The 24523-nt window shown below is 32.5% G+C and overlaps 1 protein-coding gene across 3 annotated transcripts in view; it reads right to left on the minus strand.

Annotated features, from left to right (window-relative positions):
* LOC126750442 (zinc finger CCCH domain-containing protein 18-like) overlaps window positions 1-24523 on the minus strand; it is a 57518-nt gene that overhangs the window by 32497 nt on the left and 498 nt on the right. For all 3 annotated transcript variants that reach the window (XM_050460065.1, XM_050460063.1, XM_050460064.1), the window contains exons 2-9: window positions 23977-24220; window positions 18968-19057; window positions 18780-18916; window positions 18626-18684; window positions 6397-7017; window positions 6216-6342; window positions 6029-6151; window positions 2301-2454 (exon numbers count right to left, since the gene is read on the minus strand). In XM_050460065.1, coding sequence (XP_050316022.1) covers window positions 2301-2454; window positions 6029-6151; window positions 6216-6342; window positions 6397-7017; window positions 18626-18684; window positions 18780-18916; window positions 18968-19057; window positions 23977-24212 — 1547 coding nt within the window. In that variant the 5' untranslated portion in view covers window positions 24213-24220. The remainder of the gene's footprint in view (window positions 1-2300; window positions 2455-6028; window positions 6152-6215; window positions 6343-6396; window positions 7018-18625; window positions 18685-18779; window positions 18917-18967; window positions 19058-23976; window positions 24221-24523) is intronic.

Below are 24523 nucleotides of genomic sequence, written 5' to 3' on the forward strand. Positions count from 1 at the left end.
CTTCTTGTGTCTGGAGTAGGCTGGCTGGATACATTGTCAGTTTGTCTGCTATCGTTCTTATGTCCTGTCACTAGATCTTTAGCTTCCATATTTTGGCCAATTCTTAGTAGCGATTTGAAAAGTTGATACAATATTTGCGATAGATGTAAAATGCGTTCCATACGCATATATACAAAAGATAAAAAATGACTTTTTTATGCCAACAAACTAATTTTCGTGGTGATGAGTAAGGTTTTTTCCTTTACTAAATTTATTTTTCACGGTTATAAGACATGCATGGTTACGTGTTTTATTACAAGTACGTACCTCTTGTTTTTACATTTGGAAAAACATAAACTTGTTTTTTGCAGACCTAAAAGTGTTCTCCCCTTTTTTAGTTATTTCCTTAACAAGCCGTTTGGGGTTTCCTCGTTGATTGGATTTAAGAGTCCCATTTGCATGAGTCTTAAGGCTTAGTAGTTTACCCGATAGTTCAAAGCTATAGCATTTTTCCGTGAATTTATCCAGTTCATGTCCCTTTAAGAGGTAAGGTCTCATCAACATTAGTACTAGAGCCGCAACTTTGCTTGTACTTGAATCATTATTCGTTGTTGCGCCTTATACATCTCTATATTTAAAAAAGTTGCAATCTGACGTTGTTACTTCAAAAAACTGTATCCCGTTCCGAGATTTTTTGCCCTTGATATACACTATAAGCCTAAGTCATGCAATGGACTTTTGCTAGTGAACATTTTTTACTTTGGACATAAATTATTTGACATTATAAAATAATCATATTTATAAAAAATTGTACTTTTGCTTTACCCTTTATTTGAGCAGCATATGACCCCAACCAACTGTTTGAATCGCCTTTCCGACATAATATAGCCAAATATAGGTGGAAAATAAAGCATATCTTTGTGCGAAAGGTAACGGCGCATATTAGAAGTGGATATTTGCCCTTGCAGCAAGCATAGACCGAAAGAAGTCTTTCCAGTAACAGGCCGAAAAGTTGAGTTTCTGGATCTTCTTGTTTGGGTTTGGAACTAGCAACTAATGTGCCACCATAGTCATTTGTACATTGAATAATAAGGTCCAGAATATTTGGCATAAAAAAAACAGTTCAAACACTTCCAGAGGATTTGAAGAAGGCCAAATTTTTAGTTTGAAACCACTGGTACTTACATCAAAGTTAAAATCTGGAATAGGAGCTGTTGTGGTTGTCCAGTCTCTATATTCGGCACATGTAGCGCATATTATTATTTTCCGGTTCAAAATTATCTTCTTGTAAATAATTGATACCTCTTCGTCTTCTCTTCTAATTGTTCTTATACTCTTTGTTAGCTTTTGAAAATAAACAAACACTAATCCAGCAAATTACCAATATCTGATAGCAAATACAATAAAAATAAACAATCACCTTATTTATCTAAGAAACCTGCGTAGAATACATAAATTGTAAAGCACGTGTAGCACACCTTAAAACAGAGTAATCTAATCCATAAAAACAGTAAGTTTGATGCTATATGTATTTTAAATAGAACATTTGACGCTGCGCAGCAAACTGTTGTGAAGCAAGTTAAAAAAATTGACGCTGTACAGTGTTGCGCCCATTTTTTCAAAATTTGACTTGACACCAATCACGCCTGTCACTTGCCCTTCAACGTGTTAAAATCAAGTCACCGCCTTAATTCCTGAAGATGCTTATCATCCAGCCTTGGAATTGCTTTGTAATTTAAGAAACATACATCAGGAGTCTGTTAATAAGAAAAGCTATACTTACAACTATGCCAAAGGTAATTATTTATCTCTTTATCAAATTGTCTCAGAATATGATGGGTCTACAGTATTTGAGAGTCAAGATGTTGGTAAGGGTTTTGATATGTTTTATGAAGGAATATAATGTTAGACAATTCTATTCCAAAGATCAGGTACCCGTGCTAAATTTCCTAATTGGGTTTTCTCGTAGTTTGAAACGTAAAATTTAAAAAAAAAAATTTAATTCTCAAATAAGTAAAAAAACAAAGTCGCCTTCTTAGGGCCGAAATAAATAATAAAATTGAATAGAATTCATATAAAACCGCGATTGTGAAAAATTAAGTTGCTGATCCGAGCGCTTTCTGGACTTTCTTCAAATCCAAATATAAAAGTGCATCTATGACACTAAATAATGCTATTTTTGAGAAACCTCACAATATCGCTTTAATCTTCTGCCGAGAATCACGCGTCTAGATTCAAAAGGTTTGGTTAATAGTAAAACTGTTTTGTGATGTATATTACTATTACATAATTTTACATTAAAAATTATTAAAGCTACTAACCTTGGCTCCGGAGACGGAATCCTGCCATAATAACCATTTTCCTTATCAAACTCTTCCTGGGCAATGCTGAGGTTCATTTTTTTCTCTTCGAAGTCAATGTCTTGCTCCTTGCGCCTCATCGATTTCTTTAGCATTTCTTTTGCAGTACGTAATCCTAAAGCAAAGTTAATTAAGATATACCGGGTGACAATTTGAAAACGAACAGCATTTTTTAATGTTGTCTTTCTCTACCAATATACATTAGGCGAAACACGTCAATTCACATATCAAGGGGGACAATTTTTGAGGCATTTGTTACTTTCGATCCCCTGACCCCCGTGCACCTACTTTTAAAATTTTAAACGGCAACTCCTATTTTTTTCACCAATTTTGTGTCCCTTATGAAAGTCTACATAAACTGCATTTACTTTTTTTTTTAAATCCTGACAACTTTACAAATGAGTGTAACATTTCTTGTTAAAAGCTTTTTTGTTCCCTTACTGTTAGCGGCAAAATGCTGTATATTTTTACACTAAGGTAGTGAAATGATAGTACTATTGATTGGGAATCTGTTTTCGTTCAACATTAAACCTGGTAGAGTAAAAATGATTAACATGTACCCCTATTTCAGGGTTTTCATCTATAAAAGAACAAACACTTAAAATATACAAAGATCGAATTGCCAGTATTCTTTCATTGTAAAGTAGAGACGTCGGAAACACTTTATCCTTCTTAAAAATTATTTTAACCCTTTCAGTACGGTTGCCATGTATACACGACAGGAAAAAAAAGGAACCTCCCGACGGATGTCGTGGATAGACGACACTGACTCAAAATATTATTTAAGCAACTGTCGTATATATAAGACGTTTTATAAAACTTAACTTGCTACCCAGACGAGTGTCGGAACGTATCCGTCGTTTCTATACTTGCCGGACGGACTGATGCCGTAATAGGACGGCAGTGACGGAAATAGCCGACAACCGGCTACAAGGCAAGCCGAGTTTAGCACGTGAATTAAAACTGCGTTCTAGCGTGACTCACGCCAGTATTCTTCAAGATGTCGGGGGAAGAGCATGCTGGTCCTTCCGGAGAGCCGAAAAGGCGCAAAAAAGACAATAATAGTCGTAATTTCGGTGATGTAGTGACAGGATCAACGTTAAGTGAAGTCAAAGACATTCTTACAAGTGTAGAACCGGATGATTTGTACATTAGCAGTAGTGAAGAAGATCCTTTCGTGGACAGCGGAAGCGAATATATACCTTCGTCGGGCAGTGAGAGTGAAGATCCTGAAATATTTCAGATATCTGATGAAACGCAGGATCTATTAAATATACCAGAAGATAATGAGGTGCAAGAGAAGATAGCTTGATAGAAGGCAAAGTATTGGATCAAAAAGAGTTGGAAATAATTTGGACCAAAAATGAGTTTAATCCCCACATACATGAATTTGATCTAACCAATGCTGGGCTACAAGATCCAAATCTGACTGAAAAGTCATTGGAAATTGACTATTTTCTAAGCTTATTTACAGAAGAAATCGCAGAAGTCATTGTACAAGAAACGAATAAATATGCAAGACAACAAAAAGCTGAAAACTGGAAGGATATAGACATTTCTGATTTATATGTTTTTCTAGCTCTAACGCTACTTATGCCAAGGAATAAAAAATTAGAATTAAAGAAGTATTGGTCCAAAGATATTTTACTTCACTCTCCTATATTTGCCCAACAAATGTCCAGGGATAGATATTTTATGATTTAACGCTATATACATTTTTCTGACAACGAAGTTGCACCAGAAAATAATCGCCTGTATAAAGTAGAAAACATATTAAACATATTAAAACAAAAATTCCAGACAGAGTTTCATCCATTTCAAAATATAGTAATAGACGAAAGTATGGTCCTCTTCAAAGGGCGATTAAGCTTTAAGCAGTATATCAAGACAAAAAGACATCGTTTTGGGATCAAATTGTTTGTTCTTTGTGATTGTGAAACTGGTATAGTTCTAGACTTTATAGTGTATATGGGTAAAGAAACAAATATAAACACTCAAGAAACACATAATCTCTGCAATTATAGCCTTGGTAGTACTGGCAATGTTGTTGTCAAACTTTTGGATTCTTATCTGAACAAGAGACATTTTTTGTATACTGACAATTGCTATACAAGTCCCGTTTTGTCTACTTTCCTCTATGAAAATAAGACTAATTCTTGTGGAACAGTTCGGCAAAATAGGAAACATATGCCCGCATTTGAGCGGAAATTGAAAACGGGTGAAACGGAATGGAGAACTAGTGAGTACTTGTTGACTTTAAAGTGAAAAGATCGTCGGGATGTTGTTATGTTAACGACAATGCACGAGAACAAAATAGTTACACTGCCACAGATTGACAGGAGTACCAATGAAAATTTTAGAAAACCTTTATGTGTAATACAGTATAATCAACACATGGGAGCAATTGACAGATCCGACATGCTTATAAGTTCAGTGGATTGTACCAGAAAAAGCATTAAATGGTACAAAAAGTTGTTTTTTCACGTCATTGATGTATGTCTTCTTAATGCCCATGCCATGCTTTCAGTTCGGTGCGAGAAGAAAATTCCTTTGTCCAAATTTCATCTGGCAGTTATTAGACAATTACTTGAAAGGTATTTATATGTAACTTTGAAGGTCTTGGTATGAGTTTTTAAAGTTTTTTTTTATTCCAGATATCCATCAAAACTTTAGAGACCCAGTACTTATGATCTTGGAAATGCTAGGTTGATGCAGCGTCATTTTCCCGAAGAGGTGCCCCGTAAAGAAAACAACAAATATGCTGTTAGAAGATGTTGGGTTTGTTCCCACAGTAGCAAGAGTGAAAAGAAAAGAAAGGAAACGCGAGTTATGTGCGTTCCGTGTTGGACTGTGCATTTTTCCTTGTTTCAAAATCTACCATGAGCCAGCCCATTTTTAAATTTTGTTTTGTTAAAATAAATTTAGCAGTTACGTTTTTACTATAGTTTACTTACTTTAATAACACTTCCATGTATTTTAAGTGAATATGTAACATTTTTTGAATAAATAAATATTTAAAAATGTCTCAAAAAAAACTTTATCCCACAAAAAAGGAGTTGATGTATATTGTATATGACGTGTATACACGACAGCCGGCCACAAGGCACTGCAAACTCCTCTGTCTGTGGGGTAAGTCGAGCGGAAAAGGTGGCCGTCTTGAAAGGGTTAAGAATGTAATTTTGGATTGTCTTAAAGGTTTTAATGCATTTTCCCTACTCTACATACCAAAAGTTGTTCGTTTAGAATTTCCGAATTAATTTTCTAATGTTAGTTAATCTTAACACATGTTGTTTCCACTTGAGAATCTGATCGTTGATTACTCCTAAATATTTAGTAAATGGTACATCCCTTATTTCATTCTTAAATCCATTTACCTAAAAGCTGTTAAAATTGGGACGATTAGAATTTGTTAGGGAGAAAGCTACATAGTTGGTTTTGTGAACATTTAATGCGAGTTTGAAAGAATCTTTCCAATTTTTGATTAATGTAAAACCTAAAGATACATTTCATACACCTCTTCCCAAGTTTCATCCACAAAAATTAATATCAATAGAGTATTTTTTTATTTATGTTTAGTACATCAAGACTGTGATGCCTCCTTAATAATTGATCAATCACATAAGTATCTGGATCGAGATTAGGATAATTATTTGAACTATATACTAAAGAAAAGATTATTATTAACAAACCTCTTTCCCATGCCGATTCGACCATCGGCGGTTCCGGTTTGTACATCCGTTCGTCCATCATCCGGCCCATACCAAACTCCCCCGGTAACATCGGTCTGACCATGTCAAACATTGTATAATTACCTATGCAAAAAAAACACTTTTATTTTCACAAAATGACCATAATTTTAGTGAGGTAGTCACTAACCTTTATCCGTTACACCCGGATGCAAAAACCTGCAGCTGGCACCCCAAGTGCAAGCACCTCTCGAAAAAAACCTGCATACCGGTCTGGGTTCTGTTTCTTCTGGTCTGGCATCATCTTCATCCGTAACCTATTATATATTATTAATTATCCAAAAAATCATTTAATTCAAAAACGAACTTACTTCTCCTTCTTCCAGCTCCTTTTCCTCCTTTTTTTCTTCCTCGTCATTTTCTTCTCCGTCCTCTTTATCTTTGTCTTCTTTAGAATCTCCGTCTTTAGACTTGACCTCTTCACATTCTCCATCTTCCGCTTCGAAGTCCAATTGTTCTTCCACCTCGTCTGGCCTGTTGCCGCTCAACGAAGCATCGTGGTTCTTTGGTTTTTCCACTCTTTTCTGATTTTCATCCCCATTCAAATCCTTTTTTACCTCTTCGTTGCTCTTGTTCTCGCTTTCCTTTTTATCGTCCGAATGGGCCCCCAAAGAGTCCTCAAGGTCGGACACGTCAGACAGATCTTCATGGGAAATGTTGATCTCTTGCTTCTCCCCTTGCGATTTACCGACAGTTTTTTTTTCAGTGTCAGACTCCATGTCGCCATCGGAAATGTCTTCCGGTTTCACATCCGGCCCCCTAACAATATCTTTATTCTTCCTAGACGATGAATCTACACTGCTAATGCTAGAATCCGAATTGTTGCCACTGCGGGAACGTCTTCTAGGTTCAGATCCCGATCGCGAGCTTGAACTTGAACGGCTTCTGGACTTGCGGGAACCCCTCGAACTAGACCTGTCACTGTCCGAGCCCTAATGAAGATTTTCCAATGAAACTTTACATTTTTTAATTATACCTAACGTTTCTAAAGTAACGATAGTGTCTTACAAAAAAGATATCAGGTACTTAGCGGCTTTAGAGTACCTGCACCTGAAGCTGTAAAAAGTTTGATTTGCCTCTGATTTTACGATAAATCAACTTTAGTGTGTTGAACTACCAAGATTACAGAGGACCAATGTTTATTAATAAGGATATATTTATTAGGGATGAGATATAAGGAAACTTTAAGTTTGAGTTTATATATACAGGGCGATTGATGAAAATTTGGCATCATGGGTTTTAGCTATTGATCTAACGATTAAAAATATTTTTAGCGATACGGCGTTGCCGCTTATACCAAAAAATAGTAGCGACTTTGTTATTTTAAATGGAATACCCTGTATATTATTTTCTTTTCCGATCCGCTATTACTTTATGATTATTTTTGTTCCTATACCTATCTTTAGTGGTTTTCGAGAAATTAATTATTTCCTTTATTTTTTGACCAAAACATAGCTCCAAATAAATTTTTATTACTACGGCACTGAAACGCGCAGAAAATTGAAATTATAAACGTAATTTACGGAAGTATTGTACCTTAGTTTCCACTATAAAAATTTGTTCTACGTTATACAGGGTTGCTCAAAATTAGTGATTTTACCGCTAGATAAAAATTGTGATATGTGCATTTTTTTAAATGGAATACACTGTATATTATAACAGATTCTGAAAGGAAATTGAAATCCCTTACTAATTTATTGTAATTTACTTATAATCTTAGGATAACAGGCTCTGTCTCAGATTTTCTGGATACCCTTGAGAATAGTTTATCACAACTTTATACAAATTGCCATGATATTATATGTGGTGGAGATATAAATATAGACCTGCTAAATATAGAGGACACAAGATCACAGAATTTCAGGAAAACAATAGAACTCTTTGATCTAAAACAAACAATTAATAGTCCAACTAGAATCTCAAATAATAGCTCAACACTAATCGATATTATTTTGGTTTCTACGCAGAAAGCCAGGCAAGATTTTTACGGTACTAATAAAGTAAATAATCTCTCTGATCATTATTTAGTATTTGGTCAGTCTTATTTTAAAAATGTAGTAAACACCTACAAATCTATAAGGTCAAGATGCTTAAGTAAAATAGATAAACAAAGCGTGCTCAACTGCCTGGCTGTATCTCCTTTAAATAATACTTATTATATAAATAATCATGTGTTGAAAGTTGATTTTTTTACTAATACAATACTTAACTTATTTGATCAATTAGCTCCCTATAAAACAATTAACTATAAACATAGAAACCAGCCATGGTGTACTTATGCTGTTCAATGTTTTATCAAGCGAAAGGATCAGGCTTATAACAAATTTAAAAAAAATAAAACCCCTCTAAATTGGAATTACTATAAATACATTAAAAACGAAACTACTAGTATTATAAATAGAGAAAAAAGAGCCTACCTAGAACACTTACTAGAGAATAACAATGGCAACGGAAAGATTTTATGGAAAACTCTCAAGAATCTTAATATTTTAAACAAAAAGTCCGGTGATACCATTCCCAACAATCTTAATAACCCGAATGAAATAAACAACTTTTTTCTTAAATTTTCTCAACTTGAACCACCAGATCCGGACTTGATTTTATTATATACTACTAGTACGGCAAAAAACTTTATTGAGCTTTTTTCTTTTAGATTGACGGATGAACAGGAAGTTTACACTGCCTTATCATCAATAAAATCAAATGCCGTTGGTCCGGATGGTCTAAACAGTGAAATGCTAAAATTATGCTGCCCTCAGATTCTAAATATTTTAGTTAATATTTATAACTCGTGTATTCTCGTATCTAAATTTCCAGACTCCTGGAAAATTACTAGGGTTTTTCCGTTGCCAAAAACTAAAACCGAGCCCACAAACCTTTCAGAATTAAGACCCATATCCATTTTATCACCCTGCTCGAAAATATTTAAAAAAATCTTAACCGCTAGAATAATAGAACACCTGAATAAACACAATATCCTTCCCTTGAGACAATCGGGATTTAGAAAAGGTTACAGTTGCTGTACAGCATTGTTGGACGTGGTTGATTCAATAATGTCAAATATAGACTCTGGAAACTCATGTGTTTTGATATTGTTAGACTACACAAGAGCGTTTGATAAGGTAAACCACCAGGTTCTGTTCGCTTTGCTATTGCATATTGGATTTTCACAGAGTGCTGTCGATCTAATTAAAAGCTATTTATCTAATAGGGTTCAATATGTAGAAACTGATAAGGGATGTTCGGACAAAGGGTCGCTTCACTGTGGTGTTCCACAGGGCTCCGGGCTATCCCCGTTACTATTCTGCATATACACCTGTTATCTCACACATGCCCTTGAACACTGTATTGATTATAGTTTTGCTGATGATAAACAATTATTATACTCTGTCACACCTAATAGCATAGCACAAACTCAACTTAACATAAATAAAGATTTGAATCAACTAGTTCGAAACTCAGAAAAACACCAGTTAAAATTAAACCCTTTAAAAACTAAAATACTTGCTTTTGAAAAACAAAAAATTGACTTAGAAAACGAACTTAAAATTAATTTAAATAACTCAGAGCTTACCTTTGAAAAAAAATCTAGGAATTTGGGGGTAATTTTAGATACAGATTTAAGATTCAGCGAACATGTATCTGCGTGTGTACAGAGGGCGTATGCAAATTTAAAGCTGTTATATCCACATAGGCGTGCACTAAGTCAAAAACTAAAATTAACATTGTCAGATGCTCTTGTGTTAAGTCACTTTAATTATTGTGATGCATTGTATGGTCCATGCCTAACCAAACAGGATAGGGACAGGATACAGCGAGTTCAGAGGTCGTGTTTGCGGTTTGCATTTGGCATAAGGAAGTTTGAGCCAGTAATTCACAAACTCAAAACTTGCAATTGGTTGGATATGGAAAATCGCCGTACATTTCACTCCGCTGTCTTATTCCACAGAATAATATTTAATAAAAGTCCACCATATTTGTACAACAAAATAAAGTTTAGAACAGATGTTCACAACTTAAACCTAAGGTATAGGGGCTTAATATCTCCTCCTTTCCATAAGACTGCCTTGTTTGCAAGATCTTTCTCTTATAATGTTTACCTATTATACAATCATATTCCTCTCGAAATGAAAATACTCACGCCAACAAAATTCAAATATCTATATAAAAATAACTTGCTAACACACCACTAAGTCTTGTTGTTTTTTATTTATCTTTTTTTTTCATACGGTATAGTGTACTTGTGTTTTGGGTAGGTACAAACGTCTACTATAAGTATAAGAACTAGGAACTATTAGAATGTTTTAGGTAAAAACAGTGTTGTAATTTACTTGGGTTGAAATTATAAAACTACATACTACTTATGATTTGCTATTGTGCTAACATTAAATCTATATATTAATTTAATATTCTTTGTTGTTAGTTACAGTTACAAAATTTTCACGGAGTTTATTCAATATCAGTTTTACTGCCTTAAACTCCATTTTGCAGTAATACATTTATCATGTATGAAGAATGTATATCAATAATGCATTTTAAACTTGTACTATTACTGGCAAATAAATTTATTTATTATTATATTATTATTATTTATATAACTAATTAAATCATTCTTAACCTATGATACAAATTGTATAAAGTTATTTTGTATTCGCACAAATTTTTTTAGGATACATTTCGTTGAATTTTCGGCATGTACTTGCTACTAATAACTACTACTAAAAGTAAAATATGGCAATATTTTACAGTTGAATATTGTCAAGTCTACACTTTCGTTTCATATTTAACAAGATATACCCTGTATCATATTATTTATATTCATATATATTGGATGTTTCCTCTCCTGCGCTTCTCTGATTCAGTCGCTGTTCAGGGTAGGGGCATGTGTATGTAAATATAAATAAATTGTTTTTTTTTTTTCAAGCTCTCACTATCAACATGTATCGAAAAGATATTCTTACGTAAGGTTTTTTTTGTTTTCTTGTTATTTTGTTGCTTTTTCTTGAGAATATATCACTTAAAAGTGCCTCTTCCAAAGGCAAAGAACTTCATTCAGATATCGTTCTTTACCTGTGACGAGATAATACAAAATCTTCAATCAAAACTCTCAAAGACGGAAAAAATACTGCTGAAATTCTCAGAGAACTGAAGAAACTGCAACTGGATAAAGATATTCATTTGAGGAAAGCAGATACCTTTTACGAAAGGAAAACAGCTGCGAAGAATGAGAGTAGAAAGACAATGGAAATGGAATCAATATGCATCGATTATGCCAAGAACTTGCCAGTTCCAAACATTTCCACAAATGACGTGTATTATTGCCGTCAATTGTCAATTTACACATTTATTATTCACATTTTATCATATAATCAGGCTATTTTCTATACGTATCCAGAAGTAATAGGCAAAAAGGGAAGCTCGGATGTTTGTTCGTTATTGCGTCATATGCTGCACAATCATCTAAATCAGCAAACGAGAAAACTAAACATTTTCTGTGACTCATGCCCAGGACAAAATAAAAACTGGACTATGTTTAGATACTTGCATTATGTTATACATTTCCAGAAACGTTTGGACTTTATTCAAATGACATTTCCGATTCGAGGCCATTTATATATGGAGTGCGACAAGGACTTCGCCGCAGTGAATCAAAAGCATACAGCAGAAATACCGCAAGACTGGATAGAGGCTTTCGAGTCAAGTCGGAATAAACCATCGCCCTTTAAAACTGAAAATGTTCAAAAACACTTTTTCCGGCAATGGGAAGTGCTTCTAAATACATTTTACAAAAAAAAAATTCACTTTCCAACTAGAGTTATTAGGGAAATAAAATTCTCAAAGGAAAATCCAAGGCTTGTGTATTTCCGGACACCATTCAATGGGGAGTGGCAGTCAGCTGATATCGTCGGAAAACCATTGGTGCCAAACAATAGAGGGGAGTTTGAATTACCTGGAATTTCTTACGAAGCTATAAATTTGTATGCATTTTCCGATGAGATTTTACCTTATCCAGTTTGTCTTGTTTCAGGTCTACTCCCTTTATCAGGTGCTAAGTTCAAAGATCTAACTAAGCTTGCAAGATTTTGTGGAGAATCGGCACAGTACATTTGCAGCCTGCCACACAATTGAGAATTTCTATTTTATTTCGTAGTCTCCATTTTGTCACCAAACAATAAAGATTTATTTTGTAAAATTGAGGTTTTATTGAAAAACCGTATAAGTTCTTGATAATAAGAGGAAATATCGATGAAAGTCACTGGACCCTCATCTTTCTTTCTCAGTTTTTTGCGTAAAAAAATATAACAAACGCCAAAGCAAGCCCTAAATTTAACATAGTTCTATATGAACTATATTAAATTTATAAATAATAGATTTTATATGAAAATTCATATAAAATCTTAATATTCGCCCGTATAACAACTAACTAACAAGTATACAAGTAATGACTACTTTGTAACGAATACAAAGCATCTGATACTTAGATATAGAGTATCAGTATCTACTGGTTACTTATAAAATAAAAGTAATAGTTGCACATCACTAAGATTCATCAAAACTTCATTTGAACAACTATTTCTTTCCATTTCAATCAATTTTTAGGTAACTACTTTAAAGAAACACCCACGTGTATTACTATTATTGGTGAACTAAAAACTACTTAGATATAGGAACATGATACCTCTTTAGAAAAGGATTTCAATTTCCTTTTAGAATATGTTATAATATACAGGGTGCTCCATTTAAAAAAATGCATTTTTCACAATTTTTCTAACTCGCGGTAAAATCACTAATTTTGACCAACCATGTATAATGTAAAACAAATTTTTATAATGAAGACAAGTACAATACCGTAGTAATAAAAATTTATTCGGAGCTATGTTTTGGATAGGTATAGGAACACGTTATACAAAAACAATCATAAAGCGATAGCGGATCAGAAAAAAATATATACAAGGTATTCCATTTAAAATAACAATGTTGCTACTACTTTTTGATATAAGCGGCAGCGCTGCACCGCTAAAAATATTTTTAATCGTTAGATCAATAGCTAAAATCCATAATGCCAAATTTTCAAAAAAATTCAATTTTCCGTACTCCGAAAACATCTAAGGTACCATCAATCACCCTGTATATAATACATTTTTATAGGTACTACCCCATACTATTATCCCATAATTAATTATTGATTCTACCAGTGAAAAATAAATTGTTTTTAGTAATTTAAAAGCTATAATATTTCTTAGTTCGTAAAATTTATATATGACTTTTTTATTTATATTGACGTATTTTCATAGAAAGGGAGAGAATAAATATAGGTTGGAATCGATGTGCAATTTTTAATGATTATGGTGTGAAAAGATGTTTTAGATGCTGTCAGTATGGTCACATTGTAAAAGACTGTAAGGAAAATAAAGTGTGTGGAAAGTGTAGCGGGAATCACGATTTTAAGGAGTGTAATGTTAATAGTGTCAAATGTGCAAACTGTGTTATGTCTAATAAAAAATATGGTCTCACTCTAGAAGTTAGTCATACCACCTGGGACTTAAACAAATGTGAATCCTACAAAAGAATTGAGGATATTCAACGGTGTAAGTATATTAAATAGCAATTAGACTTTTAAGATGTTCATAACTGTAGCATTGTGTATTTTAATTGCCAGGGTTTTCTAAATAACAAAGAGCACATTGTTTTATTAATCAATGATTGGAAACACAAAATAGTATTTCTGAGTGAGACACATGTATCATGTGATATTGAATTATGTGAATTAAATATCAGGGGGTATAAATTAGAGCAATGCACTACCAACAACAACAGAACAGGGGGGGTTATGGCAATAATACGTTGTGATATTAGATATAAGATTGTCAATGTTCAATGTTTTGAAAACTATGTTTGGTTATTGTCCCTCAAAGTATCTTTGTCTGGTTTGAAGTATTTATGTTCGGTTTTTATATCATCCGCCTCAGAAAGATGATGCAAATTTTATAGATTTTTTTAATAATCATTTAGATCAAATTTGTGACTTTAATGGTATAAATGTAATAGTAGGCGAATTTAATTTTGATTTATTGAAAAACTCATTTTATGGCAACAAGATATCTAATGTTATATATACCAATGGATTTTATCAAATAGTACAGACCCCTACTAGAATGGTCCCAAGAAGCCAAACATTAATAGACTATATCGTAACAAATAATAAAAATCTCCAATATAAGGTTCACCATACGCCTAAAATCAGCGACCATTCAATTCTTTCAATAACACTTCCCCAAGAAAAAACTCAAAATGATAAAAAAATTACATTTCAGAGGTCTTTTAAAAATTATGATCCCAATGAGTTACAACAAGAATTATCACATTCTGTTTGGAATAATAATGTTTCTGATGTAAATATTTTGGCTACTTCTTTCATTGGAGATATTGAAAATATTATTAATCGTATGTGTCCCAGGGTCAAGATAGTCCAAAATCAAAAATATCTCGACAAAAAATGGATTACTTCTGAAATAAGAGAAATGATGCGTGAAAGGGATCTATTATACAAAAGAGCTGTTATGAGTGGAAGTGAAAATAACTGGCAAGAATACAAGAGGAAAAGAAATATCATTGTAAGTAAAATAAGAACAGAAAAAGAAAAATTTTACGCAGAAACAATAGACTTAAATAAAAGTAACCCAAAAGAACTGTGGAAAAACCTTAAAACTCTTTTACCTGGGAAAAAGCAAGAATTGCCAGACGTAATCAGGTTTGAAACAGAAGTAATCAACCAAGAGGCAGACATAGCTAATAGATTTAATAAGTATTTTGTGTATAGCATTGACGGTATAATTGGGGATATACCACTTCCACAAAATGCTGTATCCTTTTATATTGGACCCACAGTGCATAGTGGAATATTTAGTAATTTTGAAAAATTAACAATGGTTAGAATGAAGGAAATTATAAAAAACCTAAAAAATGTGGGTGGGGGTGAGTGTGGCATCTCTAAGCAAGTCCTTTGTGACGTAGTATATGCAGTTGGTAATCGTCTTTTAGATGTTATTAACACATCACTTAGCAATGGTGTTTTTCCAGAATCTTGGAAACTAACAACTATCATTCCTGTTCCTAAGGTAAATAACACGAAATTATATAATGAGTTTCGTCCAATAAATACGGTGCCAATATATGAGAAGGTTTTAGAAGTTGTTGTTAAAGAACAGTTGCTAAACTTCTGTGATTCAAATAAAATAATTATTCCTAACCAATCAGGTTTTAGAGAGAACCATTCTTGCGAGTCTGTTGTTGTTGGTATGTGTGATGATTTTCTTAGGGCCGTCGACTGTGATAACTATGTCTTAGCCGTTTTTCTTGATTTTAAGAGGGCTTTTGAAACAGTAGATAGGAGTATTTTAATAAACAAATTAGAGCATATAGGAATCAAGAATACTGTTTTAGAGTGGTTTAAGTCATACTTGAATAAAAGATCTCAACGTGTGTCTTATAAAAATTGTTTGTCGGAGTCTGTAAATGTTAAATAATGTGTACCACAAGGAACGGTTTTGGGTCCGCTGTTATTTTTAATCTATATTAATGATATGGTTAGAGTAACACTTAAGTGTAAAATTATTCTTTTTGCTGACGACACAATGCTTTATATTATAGGTAAAAACTTACAACAAATGCAGAAAGATTTGAATGATGATTTGGAGCGTATTTTTGATTGGTTGTGTGTAAATAAGCTATGTTTAAATACTGATAAATCCAAATTTTGCATATTTAGAAAGAAATCAAAGCTTAGTGAAGCGGAAATCCAAAGTATGCACATAGCTGTAAATGGGGAAAATATTACTTATGATGGGGAAATTAAATATTTAGGCATAATGTTGGACTGCAATCTAAACTTTCAAGCTCATGCTGACTATGTAATGCGAAAATTTTCAAAAAAAGTCGGTTTTATAACTCGAATAGGTAAAAACTTAAGCATGCATACAAAACTACAACTCTATAATATTATTGCTCTCCCACACTTACAATTCTGTTCGACTTTGTTACTTAATCTACCTCAGTATAAAATAAACCGAATGGAGAAAATACAAAATAGAGCTATGAGACAAATTTTAAAATGTAGTTGGTGTACGCCAATTAAATGTATGTTGAATGTTTTGAATATGTTGTCTGTGAAGCAAAGGGTTTTATTTAATGTGTATCTGTTTGTTTTTAAACTTAAACATAATTTGTTACCTAACTATTTGTGTAATGGATTGAAGGTATTTAGTGATATTCATAGTTATCATACGAGAAATCGTACAGATTTTATTTTATTGGAACCGTGCAATTCGACCCAAATGCAAAACTCGGTTTTATATAAGGGATTATCTGAATTTAACAAATTACCTGTGATAATAAAAAACTGTGATAATCTAAACCGGTTCAAAAGGCTCCTAAGAAAATTTCTTTTAGATAACTGTTAGTACAGATAGTTATGATTGTTTATTTTAATTTTACAGATTTTAGCCCGTTTTTATTTATTTTATTTATACATCTTAGCACTGTAGGTTTATTCTCGTTTCTTTTGTTTCTCGTCCTTAATATAAATATTTTACATGTTTATTTTTAGTTTTACACATTTTAGCCCGTTTTTAATTATTTTATTTATTATTTGTTAATAAGTTAAGTTTTATCTTTGTTTAATTTTATTGTTGCCCCCTGGTATTTGTATTTGTATTAATAATGTTTTTGTTAAATTAGGTACTGTAGGTTTATTCTTGTTTCTTTTTGTTTGTGTCCTGTACATACATTACACTTTTTATTTTTATTTAATTTTCACATATTTACAAATGTTGTTTTTTTTTTCTATTTCTACTATTGTAATAAGACTAATAAGGCAAACTTGTACTTATATGTAGCTTTTTTATGCTAAATAAATGCTTTATTATTACTTTTTTTATTTTAGCAGTAACAAATTCTAGATCTAGATGCTTGGTCCATTTTAAATATTCATCTACATATATACCTAGATATTTTATACATTTTACTCTTTCTATTTCATCACAATCACAGTCGCCCACACCCCTCTCACAACCCACTTTATAAACTTTTAAACTTTAAAAATCAGGTAGTGTTTTTTTGTCTTGTTTCTATTTAATGGTAATAAACTATTGTCTAACCAGCATTTTATTTTAGAGATTGCCTTTTCTGCCCTTGCATTAGTTGACTCCCATGTTTCCCCGGAAATTAACACCACGGTATCATCCGCAAACCAAAAGACTTGATCTTCATCCAAAATTCAAAGTATGCCATTAATATAAAGATTAAACAAGAATGGGCCAAGCACCGTACCCCGCGGCACACCATACTCAACCAGAACCGAACCACTGAAATAGTTTTTAATTTTAACCTTTTGTGACCTTCCGACATAAAAAAATGATTTTATAAGGTTGTTTGCTATTCCCCTTATTCCCATTTTGGCCAGTCTAGATAGCAAAATATGATGCGCCACAGTTTCAAAGGCCTTGGCTAAGTCCAGAAATATTTCCAAAACCTTTCTGCCTTTATCTAGATTATTAATAACCACCTCTGTTACTCCACAAAGGGCACTTTCAGTATAACTATTGTTTCTACAAGCAAACCGATTTTTGGAAAATAAGTAATTTCTTTCTATAAAAGAGTGTAATATAACTTTAATACACTCAGTTTACTTATCGAACTTGTCAGGGCAATTGGCCGATATTTTTTACTTCTACATTACCTTGCTTAAAAATAGGGACTATAGTTGTCCTCTTAAGTACACTTGGATAAATCCCAATAGTGAAAATGTAATTAATAATATGTAAAAGAGGTACTATGAGGTGTCTGTGACTATTTTTTATTATCTCAGAAGTAATTCAAGGTTTACTACTACCCCACTCGCTGTATTATTTTTTAAGGTTTAATTTAAATTATTATTTCTTTTTGTGTAAAAGGAGTGAAATAGAAAGAATTTAGATTACTTTTAGTTTTTGTCAATGTAATTTGGACTGGAGTTTTTAATTTTACCTGGCAACTTATTCAATCCTATTTGAATAGAAAACGTAGACTCAAGAGCTTCTCTGGAAAGCTTTTTTTTTCAACCTTAAACAATATTTAAAAGGGGATAACAGCCAATTCTGAAAGCACTAACTTTTTTAAAGATTTTGAATAAATAATTGCAGTACGCCGAAAAATTACTGTTTTCTTAAAAGAGATTGTTTTAATTTATGGTTCTATTAATAATACACATTTTTTTGCATTAAAAGACCTAAAGTACAAACTCTCCATTATTAATTAAAAACAACTAAAACTTCGATATGTCTAAATGTAAAAATAGATAATTAAAAACAATCTCAATAGTTAAACTTTACCGACGATTTTCAAGGCCTTTTTTTGTTAACTACAGTCTTAGGGGAAATTTCCTTAAAATTTTTGAGTGCCATAAATAGTTTGCAATTCACATCTCCAACTGCTAAATGTTATTATTAATTCAATGTCTAATTAATTAATAAAACAACCATCTATTAAAAGGGAATAACATACCTTGGAATTGGATCTTCTTCTTGGACTCCTAGATCTACTGTTGTAATTCTCAGCAACAGCTAAAATAAATCTACAATTAAAACCAAACAAAATAAAAAATATTTTATCATATGCTACAAAACTTATTTACTATCAGATTGGGAAAATATCGTACCGGGAGAGTTTCCTCTTGAACTCACAGGAGAACTAGGTTCTGGCAGATTATCAGGGCTTCGCCTTTCCACGCCTTGGGATGTGGGTGTTTGTGGCCTCCTTTGTGGAGAACCATCAGAAGAAAAGCCTGAATTAGATCTAAAACAACGGCGTTAAGGCTGAAATTATTAAAATACTTGTAAAAAGTACCTTCGACTCCTTGCAGGGCTGGGCGATTTGGGCCCATTTGCAACTGGTGAACCTCGACTGCCCGATCTCGATCTAGATTGACTTTTTGACCTAAAATATACAGTTTAGAGAACTAAAAGAAAAAACAGTAAAAGACACAAAAATAGTAAAAACACTAACATTAATGGCAAACTTAAATCCGGAATTGGTGTGCTCAAAGTAGTAGCTGAGGGCTTTCGTTATTTATATTTTACTAGTGATCGACCGTGGTGACTTTTTTAGCCGATACCGATAAAGTCTCGGCCGATAACGATATATATCGGCATATCGGCCTTTTTTTAATTGATAACATTATTAATGTCTAAAATCTGAATATTCTGTAATATAATTTATAGTTCTTTAACGTTCAATTTAAAATCATAAAAATAAAAACAAAAAATGCACTTTGGCAACACAGCAACAGGTGGTAATTTATGCGGCTCAGCTCAAACTCGTTGGTAAATTCCCTTAATTTTTCGGTGAATCCCGTGTCCCGTGCGTTTAGTGCCGACGCCGTGCATTCAGACATTCTTAAAGCAGATCGTTTATTTCTTGGTGTAATTTAGTTATTCTTTAACAATGACATATTATTAATTGGAGTTTGGTGAAGTGCAAAGTAGCGAAATGGAAATATTTCATCAAGAATAAATTATCCCCAGCAGATAAGAAATCCACCGCAAAATGTAAATTGTGTGACATAACCATTTCATTGGGGAGAGTGGGAAAATCGGCAAATACCTCAAACATGAAATACCATTTAGAGAAAAAACACCCTCAAGAATATTATAAATTGAAAGGGTCTGATTCAAGCTCAGGTTAGTGCTAAATTTTTATTTTCCAGTTCAAGTTATAAAAATATTTACAAACACCTGCTTATTCAGAATTATATTAGAATTGAAATGAGGGCCAAACCACCCAGGAAATTTTTGCTAAAAATCTAGGGATTTATTAGGAATTTAAGGAATTTTAAGGGAATTTGCATAAAAAAATTACCCCCAGGGGCAAACCACCTAAAGATTTTTTGCTAAAAATGTGAAGAATTTAGTATATTGTTGAGAATTTGGGGAAATTAAAGAAATTTGTGTAGTAGGGGGAAAATTTTTCTTTTTCATCACTTTAAATCGTTTTATTAATACCTACGATCTGATTTTATTTAAAAACAAATAATATTCCCATTTATTTCAACGTTTTGATTTTTTGATCACCCTGAGTCTATTGTTTTATTTTTAGAAACGGCTGGACCTTCTAGAAGTACTTCTACTTCTAACTCTAAGCTATTGCAAGTCTCACTGGCTGACTCTTTCAAGCAAATGCAAAAGTGGGACATCAATTCATCCAAAGCGAAGGAGTTTCACTACCTTATAGGTGAAATGATATGTTTAGATAATCAGTCATTCAGCATTGTATCAGATGGTGGCTTTACTTGGTTACTGAAGACAGCAATTCCAAATTATCAAACTCCTTCTGACAGATACTTCAGAGAAAAAATTGTACCAGATATTTACTCAAGATGTAAAGCACAAGTGACTTAAAAAATTTCAAATATGTTGGGAAAAGCATCTTTTACTACAGATATTTGGACGTGCAAATATACAAACAGTTCTTTTTTGTCTCTCATGCTAACATGTTTAAGTTTAAACCAGAGATCCCATTTTTTACTTGCCTGCAAGAAGTTTTCAGGATCTCATACAGGAGACGCCATAGCTGAAGCATTTCATTCTTTGTGACAAGAATGGAATATAAAAAGGGAACATATTCACTTAGTATTAGCAGACAATGCTGCCAATATGAGGAATGGTTTTGTTAAGGCAAAAGTAAATTATGAAGCATGCTTCATTCATTCCTTACAACTTGTAATACAGGATGCTATAGGAAGTCAATGTGCAGTCAGTGATTTAATAGCAAAATCAAGAAAAATCGATTTGCATTTTAATCACTCTCAAACTGCTTGCCATAAACTAAGTAAACTTCAAGAACAACTAAACCTTCCCAAACAGAAACTTTTCCAGGATGTACAAACTCGTTGGAATTCCTCATTTTATCTACTTTCTCGCCTACTTGAACAAAAACAAGCAGTAAATTTATATGTTTTGGATCATGGAACTCTTACAGACTTGACATTTTTCGAATGGGAATTAGTTGAAAGCGTTTTAAATTTGTTAAAGCCATTTGAAGACATTACAAAAATTACAAGTTCCTCAGATTGCTGCATATCTTCTTCTAAGTCATTCCATTTGTTTCGACTATCACTGCCTATCTTAACAAAGAAAACGCTAGTTTTGCAGGAGTAGGTACAATGAAAGAAGAATTGAAAAGCAGCTTAAATAAACGATTTCAGAATATATTTCTAAAAAAATATTGTACCATCGCGACTTTCTTGGATCCTCGCTTCAAAGACAATTTTTTTACAACAAAAGACCGTGATATTATATGCGAATAGATAACTACAAATCTAAAGTCGCTAATAAAAGAATCCAATACATCTGTAGAACATTCTAGTTCCCCTGTCATTTCAGATACAATAAATGAAGCTATAGAAATTGATAGTGATGACGACAAACCACTTGCTAAGTATGCTTGAACTTCTGAGTCTAGATCTGGCCAAAATCTGTTTTGGGAAGTGTACAAAGAATTTGCCGGAGAAGGGATGAGCTCCACAACGATAAAAACCATTCCAACAACATCTTGTGACACAAAATCATCTTCTAGAGCATCCATTTGTGAAGAAGTGAATGCTGAAATTGCAGAATATAAAAAACATCCTCTTCTTGAAAGAAAAGCGAATCCTATTTCTTGGTGGCAAGAAAAACGAGAAGTTCTACCATTATTATATAATCAAGCTCTTATATATTTATCTGCACCAGTTGGCAGTGTTGCAAAAGCTGGAACCGTAAATTCGGCGAAAAGGAATCGGCTGAATCCAGAAACAACCGAGACACTAATATTTTTACATGATAATTTGCCTAAACTCCCTAAACTACATTATTCATATTAAATGCCTCTATTTCATATTATATCTACCATAATTTCTTAAGATTAAGTTGTTTGAATTATACTTTAAATTTAAAAACAAAAAAATAAAATGTTTTTAACTGCTATGGTTGTTTTTTACACATCGGCCGATACCGATAATCGGCTCTCGGCCGATATAGCCGATATATCGGTATCGGTCGATCACTATATTTTACATTAAAGTTATTACATAACATTGGCGATTAAGAAACTGTTCTCTACATTTATTAACAATTTATTGGAATTAAATGCAACAAAATCAAAATTTATGATAGAGGCAAGATAAAAGTGCATAAAAATTAATGAAATACTTCTTTATTTAAAGAGCCATACAATATAAATCTTAAGTATATATATTGCACAGTTAAATGAATTGTAGTCAAAAGTCAAACTACAATTTAATTTAGTAAATAATCTAGTTTTCTAATTAATGTGATTTAAGTTAAACATTTTTCTTTACAGAAACAGTAATAAGTAAGAAACACATTAAAATATTATTGCTAAGTATGCAAAGGACAAAGTAAGCAACTTTTTCAACAATCAAATAATGGACAAACACAAAATCATAAATTTCTCAATGCTATAAGGTTCAATGTTAAGTAATATGTTAAATAAGGATTTCTTAAAAAATAGAATGTTGTTTTTTTCCTTATTTAATTTTGCTGGTAACTTATTGAAATAAGAAATGCAAGTATTTGTTGTTAATTTTTCAGTAGAGGTCAATCTGTGTGGACAGACATTATAGCATTATAATTTTGGTGGTTTTTTACAAGAAAAAATAATATTTTCAAGTATATAAAGCATATGAAGTTAATAAATTCATTTCTTTGAAGTTTCCTCTACAATGCCATATTTTGAATTATTCAAATTGCTAAGAAAAATAACCTGCAACATACTAGAAGTACCACCCCAAAAAATTACCCCAAACCTTGCTAAAAATTGAAAATTTGCAAAATATTTTATTTTCAGTGTTTCTATACTTAAATGCTTTTTGAGCATTCCTAGACAGAGTTCAGTTTTTTGTTTAGTATAGGATATAAGTTTTGACTTCCATAGAAATCTATTGTAAAAAATATCAAGGTATAATATAGAAATGGTTGATAAGTACAAATATGTGGGATTTATTGTACATCAGACTTACAGAGTCTAATTTTTAAGGATCACAATGGAAATATATAACTTAAAGAAATAGTTAAAGTGTGAATATGTTATTTAGATGGTCTCCTACTTTATCTCAATAGAGTAAAGTGATCTATACATTGGTTTTACCAAATTGAGAAAAACCAGGCAATAAGTTTAACTTAGTTGACCTGTGGATTAATTTTTATTATCAAAATATTAATTCACTTATACAAGGTGTCCAAAAAGGATATCAGCAATGTGATGTTTGCATTAACCAAATACACCATATTTCTATGATCATTTATTTATGGCAGATGAATATACAGTCAATGGAAATTTATGAACCACAAACAATGTTGTCTAAATGGTGTGCGTTGCACTGTATGCACTCTTCAAATCAGGAACGAAGATGATTGATAACCCGTCCATACATTTCTTTAGACCCTGTATCACTTTTTTGTAAAACTTTTAAAGCCACAAACAGAAATATTCCAACTACTACTTTTCTTCCTGAAATACAAGGTGAACAAGAAAATGTTCACTTTCCGAGATGTTATTATTTCCCCGGCACAGACTAATTAACCAGAAAAAAGACAAATATTCAATCAAAAAATGGTGTGATTGAAATTATTTGTGATATTTCAAAGACCAACATTAAATCTTTTAAGTCTAATCTGGGGCCATTTTAAGTACAATGTATTTTTATTTATGATAGATCCTAATAGATAGGGAAACACTCATAATCATCAGATATTGTAAATTGAAATGTTTTATGGACTAAATAAAAAATCTCTACAAGTAAATATAGATGCACCAATAATTAAACACACAACATTTTTCAAGTTTACACTATTTACCTGTGACTATCAGGGCTTCTTGGCCCACTTCCTGCCGGGCTTCTAGGGCCACTAGCGGGACTCCTTGGACCACTTCTAGATTGACTTCTGCTGCCACTTTGCGATCTAGATCTAGACCTAGATCGTGATTTTGAGCTGCTGTGACTGCGCCGATTTGCAACGGGACTTTGACCTCCCCCATCTTCACTCTCACTAGAAGATCCACTTCTAGAGTCCTCTGACTCCACTGCCGGCATAGCCCAGACTGAGAACAAGTAGTCACTTGGTTAGTTTTTGCATTATCATGGATAAAAACATATTTCAGTGCTTTGTTAAGGAATGACACAATTAAGTACCTTACATCACTTACTGACTCCATTTTTTTTTAAATAATTTACTCCTTATATAAATCATATGAACCACAACAAAACAGTGATAACCAAAAGCCTCTTAAAACTATTATGAGTGAATTCCTAAGCTAAAGCAAAAATATAAACAAAACTCTCCCGTTTAAACTAAAGCAATTGACATGAATTTAAAATTGTATTTCTTAGTTATTACAAGAGTA

This window comes from Anthonomus grandis, chromosome 2 (assembly GCF_022605725.1).
Source record: "Anthonomus grandis grandis chromosome 2, icAntGran1.3, whole genome shotgun sequence".
Lineage (NCBI taxonomy): Eukaryota > Metazoa > Arthropoda > Insecta > Coleoptera > Curculionidae > Anthonomus > Anthonomus grandis.